Source organism: Ostrea edulis, chromosome 3, assembly GCF_947568905.1.
Source record: "Ostrea edulis chromosome 3, xbOstEdul1.1, whole genome shotgun sequence".
In the NCBI taxonomy this organism is placed as follows: Eukaryota; Metazoa; Mollusca; class Bivalvia; order Ostreida; family Ostreidae; genus Ostrea; species Ostrea edulis.
The window spans coordinates 94,612,369-94,624,590 of record NC_079166.1 but is presented as its reverse complement, the minus strand read 5'-3'; the positions used below and the strand labels follow the sequence as shown (position 1 = coordinate 94,624,590).

General features: G+C 32.9%; 1 protein-coding gene across 2 annotated transcripts in view; it reads left to right on the top strand.

The window, feature by feature from the left end:
* Positions 1-12,222, top strand: part of LOC125675812 (uncharacterized) — a 133,162-nt gene that overhangs the window by 62,661 nt on the left and 58,279 nt on the right. For both annotated transcript variants that reach the window (XM_056159464.1, XM_056159465.1), the window contains 2 exons: positions 9,563-10,072; positions 11,481-11,711. In XM_056159464.1, the coding sequence (XP_056015439.1) occupies positions 9,563-10,072; positions 11,481-11,711 (741 nt within the window). The remainder of the gene's footprint in view (positions 1-9,562; positions 10,073-11,480; positions 11,712-12,222) is intronic.

The following is a 12,222-nucleotide window of genomic DNA, read 5'->3' as shown; positions in this document are numbered from 1 at the left end:
AAAAGGATTATGAGATCTACAATTCATGGGCAGACGACTCCAGTGACCTTGACCTCTGACCTTGCACATACAAACTCATATAATTTTAGAACTGGAATTGATAGAGAAATTGGATTTTCAGAAAGGATAAGAGGATGATAAGATCTAGAAATTAATATCAAGGCCAAGAGACTCCAGTATTCTTAACCTCTGACCTTAGAACATAAACTTGATATTACTTAAGAACTATGTCTGATAAAGATATGGAATCTTCAGAAATAATAAAAGGTTGATGTGATCTATGAATTGGTTTCAAAGTCAAGTGACTTGAGTGACATTAACCTCTGACCTTAACCATACGTTTGGTTTAACTTGGTCTGATAGAGACTTGGATCTTTAGCAAGGATAAAATGGTGCAGTGACCTACGAAGTAGTACCCCAGTGATCTTCACCTTTGACCTTGATTATAAAACCTGTATGACTTTAGAACCCAGGCTGATAGAAACACGAGATTATCAACATGATAAGAGAACAAACTAGGATCAAGGTTAAAGGACACATCTCATGTTTTCAAAGTATACACAATTACATGCATTTTGTCTTGTTTATGCCTATAGTAATTAATTCTAATAGTTCGTTCGCCGAAATTTTACGATAATTAACCACAATACAGACTTAAAGCTAAGCCCCGATTTCTCAAAAGTCTAGTTAATTCGGTAGGTAGTCACGTGGTACAGTGACGTCACTGACGTGCGCCCTTCGGATTGTGGAAGTATTGCGAGATATTAAAAAATCAGCTTTTATGGGCCTAATTTATTCACCATGGGCAACATTTAAATCGATATTGACAAATTTTCCAAGTGTTATATGTTTTCGCCACCAGTGCATACAAATAACGATGTAAATACCCATATATAGCGAGGAAAGGGAGTATGAAATCGGCAATATTGCGAGTAAATGATGTTTATATGGGTCGCTGTCTACAAACTGTTTGGTAATGTTATTCCTTTATACATCTGTAATTGACGCTGTTTTTCTTAAATAAGCAGTACAATCATTAGTTTTGGATTAGACACATTATAATACGTTACATTGTTGACAATTAGGCCCTATAAGCCAAGCTACATATATTGTCACAGGTGCATTTCGGAAAGAAAGAAAAAGAAAAAAAGAAACCACACAAATCAATAAGAATAATCAAATTTAAAGTGGAAATCACATTATTTTATTTTGATAAAGCAATCTTATTATTATTATTGAATTGTGATCAGCACGTCGTCAGGAAGTGGGAGCACGGCGTTATACTGACGCACTCTTAAAAGATTTTACGAGTTCAATGAAGGAATAATTTTATAATTCAATTTAAAGTTAGGAAATACAATGACGTTGCGCACGCTGTTGGTGTCAAAACGTATTTCATAGCATTACGGTAGCATTTACGCTGTTTTATATGAATAAAAACACTTTACTATACGACAGTTGCATATCATTTTGACGACAATTTTACATTCTACCCATTCGATATCAATACATCTGATTAAAATGCGAATTATTAAAATGTATTAGCTTGGATATACTGATATTTACGTAAATATTGCATGTAGACAGGTAACGACGGTGTCGCATACACTTTACCAAAATGTCAATAGCTTTCTTAAAACTATAGTGATACAAACATTAAATTTTGCTGAATAATTAAGTTGGTGATGTTGATAATATAAGTTATTAAAATTATGATATTACTTAATATGTACGCTGTGGACGCTGATTCACAATACTAGAATGGAGGTGTAGATAAGCCTTAACGTTAGGAAAATAGACCATGTCCATGACACATTTTGTAAGTACATTTGGATATTTGAGAGAATTCTGAATTATTCATTCCAATTTGAATTAATATTTAGATAAGTGATTTTAATATGAAAATAATTATACTTAAGAAACGGTGAATATTGTATTATAGGTGTTTGATATGTGGATTATTCATTGCAGTTATGCTCATTAGATTATGTTTCACAACGTCTTAAGTCACAATTTGAAAATGTTTGTTAACAGAGTTGTTTGGTTATATTGAGTTAACGGTCTTTGTTAAAGTAAAACAATTTTAGAAATAGGTTTTTATAATATTTTAGAATATATTTTTGAACAAAATTTGAACATGACATGTAGTTTATTGTAAAAGTTAAAATAGTATCGAATGTATAGCTGTGTCACAATGATAATTTGACGTTCAAAACGTCACAGATAATTAAGATATTTATTGAATCAAAGTAATTTAAGAATGCATTTTTAGAAATGTGCACCTTTTGAATATCATTTACGGAATGTGCAAATTTTTAGAAATGTGCACCTTTTGAATATCATTTACGGAATGTGCAAATCAAAATTTCATCATAAAAAAAAAAGTTGAGTTAATTCTGTTAAAATTTGTTTGTTTTTGAGACAATCTACGGAGCCAACACTGAATGTCACACCTTGCCGTAGTCGTATTACGTTAATTGAAATTGAATAACTGTTCAAAATCAATCATCGATATAGATTGATATTAAGAAAAATTAAGAAATTTTATGATTTTTAATGAATGTGCATCTCTTGAAAAAGTGTTTTCTTTAATTTAAGATATATGCGGTCTAATAATTACAAAATCCCAACAAAAAATGAATGTCAACACGTTTTGTCACAGACATAAAAACATGACCGTTTTGACGCTACGATGAACATGTGCTTGTAATTACATCTCAATACCCGTATATCAAAAGAAATATCGGATTTATAACTACACAATGCAGCATTGCTGTAATAGAGTTAATACAATTATACAACATAATGATATTTAACATTGAATTGAAAAATGTATTTGTATTTAGATAAACTCAGAGTTTTATAATGCATTGGCTATGTATACAAGTACATTTTCGTGTTACATTTTCATATTACAAGAGACACAATCACATGCACATTGACAGCTTCTGATCAGATACGATTGAGTAAAGAGTAAAGAATAATTAAGGGAGAGGGGGATGCAACAAACAAAATAATGAAGAATGTAGGCAAAGAGAAAACCATTAAAACACACACACACACACACACACACAACTCTGCAAATGACAGTGGTTCCAAATACCATTGCCCAATTCCAGGTACAAGTGCTCAACAAGAAATGTATTTTTTTGTCTTAGAAGGGGACTTCAAATAAAATTATACATACATGTAACTTTGACACATTCTAGCAATACCATTGACATGTAAGAAAATAAAAAGAGGACCTAATACATATCCTTTGAGGGATTCTAACATGTAAATTTGAATTAAACATGTGTTTCTATGCAATATACCATTTCATTTCTGTTTAGATAACTTTAGAACAGTTTTAGCAATTTATCGCTAACTCTAAATTTGTATCTAAATAAGAAGCCCCTTATGCCATGCATGATTAAATGCCTTTGGCAAATCACCATAACCCATGTACATGAAGCAATGTTTCCTTTTAGCTTTCGAATTCAAATAAACGGTTACTTTTATTTATACAGTGCATCTAATTTACTTTTTAGATATTTTAATTGTATATCTTTTAGTCGACATTTTACGAAAATCCCTAATGATATTGACCATCGCTAAAGTCTTTTGGGAAGCATATTGTATTTACTATACGCAATTCAAAGTTTTCGGGTAAACCCAACTTCAACATCTTAAAAAAATCCTTTATTTCATGAATATCGTAATATTAAAGAACGCATATATATCTATTTCATTAAACTATAACAATTTAGCAGCACATATTTGTTTCTTTTTTTTTAAAACTTTTTATTTTGATAACATGTACCTCTTTATAGCAATAATAACAAATTTCATTGATTATTATCTTCAATTGCATGTGTTTGCTTCATTCTATATTTATTCAAAAGCTTCTGCATGAGAAGAAAAAGATTCCGATCGATGAAATCCGGAAACAGGAGGGAGGAAATTCTATACTGACTTTGTACATAGGGGAAAATTATATGCTGGGGCGCTTTTACACCCTATGGGGGAAGATCTATCCCAGGGCCGTTTTTTCCGGGAGGGGGGTCTATGCTACAACACCGGCACGTAGCATCGTTTTTCAAAGGGGAGGGGGAGGGGAGCCGAAGAAGATTCGTATAAAGTTCTTTAAATGCAAACCAAAAATATGGGAGGGGGGGGGGGGTGTTAGGGTCCTCATGTTAGGTTGTTAGGGTCCTCATAAGCTAAAACTGCCTCATATTTCCCCAGGCTTTAATTAAGTGGGGGTGGGGATTTATCCTTCACTACATGTCTTCACATCATAGCTTAGGCCTACATTCTTCTCATTCACTATACTACAATGACATATAGTGGGAAGGGGAGGGGGGGGGAGCAGTCACCCAAAACATCTTCATTTGAATATAGAAATAACAGATATTGATCATTGTCAAAAAAAGTCCCCCCTTTTTTTTCTCCGTGCCTGCATTGCCAAACAATCCTTTAGAATCCAAGGTTAACTAGAAAAATATATGTAATTGTGTCTGTTTTATCAATGTTATAGATGTATTCTAAAAACGAAATGCAGAACGAAATTGTGATTTTGGAGGATATATGCATGTATTCATCTCACAATTTTACAGTGTAAGCGTTTGTGTTCACTTCAGCGATGTGTTGTTTACAGATATATACATGTACAAACCCATCATGCATAGTAATAGAGGCAAGCACTGAATTATGGATAGTCAATTTCACTTAGTCCGCATGCATGTATATAAGAATTAATTCTTACCCAAATCCTTGTAGCATGCTTATGTTCAATATTTTATTTTTCTAAATTTACAGAAATTGTATATAGAAATAATATCTCAGTGTAACGGCGGTTGACGTGCTAGTTAATCGCGCATACATATGTACCAAATTACATAATTCTAACTATTTCTTTTTATTGTAATCATTTCAGATTAATTTACAATTACTGCATGACAAGTTACTGAAAATCACAAGATGAATGAAAACATTTTGAAGAGTTCATTGTGGACTTCTCTTTTAAAATATTATGATAATATATTCCTGTTGGTTTAAAACAGAAAAGTTATGAAGATCACGGAGGAAATATAGATTAATCCTGATTAAGGTATTCAATGTATAATGACCATATTTCATATCTAAGAAATGGATGGTGGAATATTTGTAATCTTGGTATCATTTTGAAGGATCCTTCAAATAAAAATAATCCACCATAGGAATTTTCAAAATTTTGTTTACTGCCTGATTTATTTCACCTAGAATTTAACATTGAAGTATATGGGAAAAGCATGTTTTATTACAATATTTTAAAACCAAATTATATTTTCATAATTATCTCTTGGTAGAAAGTTACAGATACTTTCTTTTTATGAAAATATCAAATAAAATTAATCATTGACCATACACATTTTTAGAAAATTAGATTTTTCTTATTTTTACAAAGGGCAGAAAACTCTTCCAAAATGTCTTAAGTGCAAAAAGGTCAGCTTCTAATCATTTACCAGTCATGTGAATTTCATGTGCTTCACTTTCATCATTATTTAATAATAAACTTTTATGTTGATCTAAATCCTTCAAAATTGTTCATTATCCTTACATTATACATGGAATACCTTAAGTCGCAAGTTTAGTTTAGCCATTTTAATTAACCTAAGTATAATGTCTCAGGAAAAATATCTAATTCGTTTATTCTGCGTTCGCTTCAACTGTCATATCCCTGTCATATCAATTTTATATTTTTTTTCATCAAGACTTCTTATAATGTAAATTAGATTATGTCGATGTTAAGACACTGCGTTTTTAACGTCATTTTGACGTTACCAAAATTGACACCAATATTCTATTACTTATATAATTAAAAGTTCAATTATTTTGTATCATTACAATTTTTGAAAATCTACCAGTTGGTAGAAGTTACATTGTATATGTTGTTACAAGGTGAAGGTCAGTTGATACGAGTGTGTATTGAATTTGAAGACCAAAACAGAATGTATACTGAAGGCCTACCAGTGCTTATAGCTTCAATATATCCATTTTCTCGCAATTTATCAGGGTCTCTGTCCAAGCTGTTTTTGAAAAGGTGACTGGATGTTTGTTTTTAAGGGAAAGTTCTTGCTCCAACAAAAAATTATCCATGTCCTTCTTCTCGTACCTTCCTTCGAAAAATTGAAAAATACTCAGTCTAAATCCTTTCTACCGACAACTAGTACATCTGGTCAGGCTAATAGATGTTTTCAAACCTGAGGGCACATATGACGTCACACATAAAGGCGCGTAAAATAGCGAAAGTAAAGATGCATAACGCAAGATTTGAATTTCATCGCTTTCAAACTCAAAAACTACGCAATTTTTTTCATTTAAAACATAACTAAAGTAGCTTTAGACAAGAAAAGAATTAGTTTTGCTCAAGAAATTTAAAAAGTTTATAAACATGCGTTGTGTCCTTTAAATGACACTAGTTTTACTGAAGGAAAATGGAATTTTTTGAAAAATTTCAATATTAAGTCTTTCTGATCTAGATTTTTCAAATGACTTTAAAATTGACATGACTTTTGTCAAGGGAGGAAAACAGTACCTGTAGTACTCAGAAAAATACGGTTTTATATAGTCAGCACTTTCTTTGGGAGATTATACTGGTATCTTGTTCATTTTGTAATGATAATTCAAAAATGGTAAAGCATGGTGAAATAGTCCATTGATTGTGTATTCAATCTCAAAGAAGAAACATGTATTTAAAAATGCAGTTTCAAAAATTCCAAAATTTAATTCAGATAATGCCTTGTAAATGAGCATTTGTTTTTCTCTCAATAGAATAGAGGGACATGAAACTCATATCCATACACTGCCCCCCCCCCCCCCCCCCCCCCCCCGAGCTTATAGGGAATAATTCAGAACTTTGAGAATGATCACCTTGTTAAATGGAGAATGACATTAGAGTCTGTGGTCTTTCCATTTCGAAATATCCAGATCATTTTAGCATGCTGTGACACTCCAAACTTTACTATCAAAGTCAGAAGAAACGTAGATGTTAATTTTCTTATTAAAGGTCAAGATAATAAACCCTGTATTTCTTTTATGATCCAATTGCCTAAAAAGTAGGCTTTTATTGTGTGCCGATATGTATTGAATGGACAAAGGAATATCAAATTTATTTACTGCTTTTCAAAAGATAGTTCAAATGAGCCATTTATCATGTGTCCAAAAGGATTATCTCCCTCGCGCATAGCTCTTATCCTCAAACGAATTTGACTCCACTTTTTTGGCACACTGTTTTTGCCTATAATTATTAGATTTGTTATAGGATAAAACTGGGAAAACAAGAGAGAGAGAGAGAGAGAGAGAGAGAGAGAGAGAATGGTAGGGAATCGTATATCTATGGAAAAGGAAAAGCGAATTATTTTCGCTTGAAAATTAGTAGGGTAGGACATTTAAAATTCCTACACGATGTCTTACAATTCTTTGTGGTTCTGAAAAAAATATTATGCTTTTGTTCTACCGGTGACGAAAGAAAATACTTTCAATTTTTCTTATGAGAAAATGATGTTTTAATATACTTGGGATTTACCTAATTAAATTACAAACCCTTTTAATGCAAGTTTCCAAAACTTATGTTAGCGTTTAAGAGGGATTGATACACCAAAGGACTATGACATGGATGGACGTGGGTGATATATGTAACAAGATCCTGAAATTGAAAACTTTCAAATTTTCTTTATTTTGTCAACATTTTTAGTTTTAGTAAAGAGTACTCTGCAAAAAACATTAGAACCTCTGCTGGAATCGAACCCACAATCTATGTATCAACAGTTGACACGCTAACCTATTGACCTACTCATCTACTCAATTGAATATAAAAAAAATAGACAAATGTTGCTGACATTTACACGTATATTTACATCAATGTTATAAAACGAGGTTAGTCTTGATAACAATGTAGTATGCCTCCCTAATTCCGGGATCCATGGAGGTGAAACTTTCGGAAACCAGCAGATTTTGTATATGACAAGTACAAATGAAATGATGAATCTAGTACGTAATAGTTGATGACCTTTAGAAGGAATTTGCTCTTGTAGGTATTTTTTTTCACTGGAAAAAAAGGCGGATCCATTTTCTGCACCAACTGGGTTTTGTTTTATTACCTTAAGTACTGCAAATTTAATCCTGAGAATTTTATGAAGTGGTAACTGGTTCACTTCTCCTTTTCCTCAGATGCTAACTATGTTGTATTTTCTTCAATGATTAAAGAAGCTGTTTTGAAGGTTTTTTCCCTATTACACAATCGCGGGGGGGGGGGGGGTTAAATTGTACCCATGAATGCGTCAGTCACGTGGAACTGTGTTTATCATAATAATGTAAAGGCCGGCAGCTAATGTTTCGTCTTACTGGTATATACTCAGTCATGTATTATATCCTTGTCCAGTTATCTGAAATCTATATAGCGATTTACACGTCAGTTATCTGAAATCTATATAGCGATTTACACGTCAGTTATCTGAAATCTATATAGCGATTTACACGTCAGTTATCTGAAATCTATATAGCGATTTACACGTCAGTTATCTGAAATCTATATAGTGATTTACACGTCAGTTATCTGAAATCTATATAGCGATTTACACGTGAGTTCTCGTGATACAACAGGTCATTCTAAGATCAATCAAATCAAACACCAAGGAGGAGGTAATACCGTGTTATATAGCTTTCTTAAAAACGTTTCTACCGGGGGCGGATCAAGGAATTACTGTTACGGGGGTGCCACTGTATGAGGCAGGGGGTCTGGGGGCCGCCTTGAGGCCCCCAGTGGGTTGAGGGGGAAGCCTTGGTGGGGTCCAGTTGGCGAAGCTTCTGGATTTTACAGATACTATAGGGCCTGAAAAATGTCTGAGGCTCATATTTAGTTATTTGTACAATATTTTATCATTTTTAATAAGGTGAAATTAATAAAATGAAGCATATGTTAAGGGTTTGGGGGGAAAACTATGTTCTCATATTCAAGTAATCAAAAGATCTTTGTTATTTATTTCTCTGGGAGTGGAAAAAAAAATGTTGCTTCTTTTATCGTTCAGTACATTTTTCTACACAAGATACCAACATTTACATAAAATTTGAAAATGTTAGGGGGGGGGGGGGATTTTGAAATTTTTTTGGAAATATTTTTACGAAATGCTTCATTCAAGTGAGTTTGTTATATAGGGTCCCAGAAGCATATTTAGAACATGTCTTAGTAATGCTTATGAATAATCAGAATGTTATAAAACAATTTTAAAACGCAATGAAACTTTTTTTTTTTTCCTTTTGAAGAATCGTAAAGCGGCATCAAAACTTTAGTTCAAAACAGAACAGAAACATTAATCAGAGTCGCTAATTTTTTATTTAAAACCTATGTAGATGCATTTGATAGAATCTGCTAAGCTTTAAAGTTCCCCATGTTAGTCTGATGAGGATACTAATTCAAACCTCTGATCCTTCAGTCTGGGGGAAGCTGTGTAGTATTTCTCTTCCGTCATTTCTTATTATTAAAATTACTATATATAACATGTGAATAACCTTGTATTACCGTATCATTATATATTTACAGACCAGTTCTCCTCCCTGTCTGATGACGAGGTGTGGGTGTTATTCTGTTTTCTGTGTTCTGACTCCGGTACCCCCAACTTTACTGATACAGACTGTCTGGACATTCTTAATAAGATACGAGAGATGTACCGTGAGGACCGTGTAACAAGTGAGAAGGCACAGCGGACTCTGGACAGACTGAACTCACGTGGATTTATTTGGAATCAGGACGGAGTGGACATCACTGAGGACGCCAAGGATGAGACCGTGTACCGTGTTACAGGACGTGTTATAGAACGTGTTACAGGACTTAGTGATCGTCTCCCTGTTTCACTGCTCCATCTGTTACCCAGTTATACTACAGCAGTGAGGTATCTGAGATCACACAGATACACCAGGGAGTCTGGAGAGAAATGTCTCATTAGTGTCAACTCGTCATGTGATTCCTTACTCATACGCCGTCTACAGATGAACATACTGACCCACGTCACCATGGAGGACACGACTATCTGTGATGAAGTGTCACAGTACTGTAAGTATGAAGTAAATGAACCGTGTACTGATCTACACCCAGCAGTCTATATACACCCATGTCAATTCTACTTTATTTTAGCGATGTTAACTGTAGATCTTTTAGTGATTGATTTCAGATCAATGAGCTATAAATAATTATGATGATCTGTAATATTGTCTAACTTGCAGTATAAATAATTATAATGATCTGTAATATTGTCTAACTCTCAGTATAAATAATTATGATGATCTGTAATGTTGTCTAACTCGCAGTATAAATAATTATGATGATCTGTAATATTGTCTAACACACAGTATAAATAATTATGATGATCTGTAATATTGTCTAACTCTCAGTATAAATAATTATGATGATTTGTAATATTGTCTAACTCGCAGTATAAACAATTCTGATGATCTGTAATATTGTCTAACACACAGTATAAATAATTATGATGATCTGTAATATTGTCTAACTCTCAGTATAAATAATTATGATGATCTGTAATATTGTTTAACTCGCAGTATAAATAATTATGATGATCTGTGATATTGTTTAACTCGTAGTATAAATAATTATGATGATCTGTAATATTGTCTAACTCGCAGTATAAATAATTATGATGATCTGTAATATTGTCTAACTCGCAGTATAAATAATTATGATGATCTGTAATATTGTCTAACTCGCAGTATAAACAATTCTGATGATCTGTAATATTGTCTAACACACAGTATAAATAATTATGATGATCTGTAATATTGTCTAACTGTCAGTATAAATAATTATGATGATCTGTAATGTTGTCTAACTCTCAGTATAAATAATTATGATGATCTGTAATATTGTCTAACTCTCAGTATAAATAATTATGATGATCTGTAATGTTAATTGTCTAACTCGCAGTATAAATAATTATGATGATCTGTAATATTGTTTAACTCACAGTATAAACAATTATGGTGATCTGTAATATTGTTTAACTCACAGTATAAACAATTATGATGATCTGTAATGTTGTCTAACTTGCAGTATAAATAATTATAATGATCTGTAATATTGTCTAACTGTCAGTATAAATAATTATAATGATCTGTAATATTGTCTAACTGTCAGTATAAATAATTATGATGATTTGTAATATTGTCTAACTCGCAGTATAAACAATTCTGATGATCTGTAATATTGTCTAACTCTCAGTATAAATAATTATGATGATCTGCAATATTGTCTAACTCGCAGTATAAACAAAGACATGTACATAAAGTCTGTACAACCACACACATTGACTGACACTGTGTATGTAGATATGACGTCACGTGATAGAAGACAGGACAGTGATTCCCGATACTTTTATTGTAATTGATCATTTCAAATCTGTTAAATATTTTATATGTGTCATTAATGGAAACTTTATATCATTCAGTGAACATCCCTCTAAGCAAAGTACGTATGAGTGATGATGCACGAGGGGCGCTTTTAGAGGAATTGCACCGGACTGGGGAGCGTGTACAATACAGAGGCGGATCACAGGGCAGTGTACAACACGTCAAGTGGCTCTGGATATACGGGAGACCTGACATCGTGAGATCCTGTATAGGTCTCCACCCACACTGGGATATTTACATCATCAACAACACGGCTTACAGAAAACACAGTAAGTCAAAAGTAATATTAATGTAAAGAGATCTGTATAGGTCTCCTCCCACACTGGGATATTTACATCATCAACAACACGGCTTACAGAAAACACAGTAAGTCAAAAGTAATATTAATGTAAAGAGATCTGTATAGGTCTCCTCCCACACTGGGATATTTACATCATCAACAACACAGCTTACAGAAAACACAGTAAGTCAAAAGTAATATTAATGTAAAGAGATCTGTATAGGTCTCCTCCCACACTGGGATATTTACATCATCAACAACACAGCTTACAGAAAACACAGTAAGTCAAAAGTAATATTAATGTAAAGAGATCTGTATAGGTCTCCTCCCACACAGTGATATTTACATCATCAACAACACGGCTTACAGAAAACACAGTAAGTCAAAAGTATCATTAATGTAAAGAGATCTGTATAGGTCTCCTCCCACACAGTGATATTTACATCATCAACAACACGGCTTACAGAAAACGCAGTAAGTCAAAAGTATCATTAATGTAA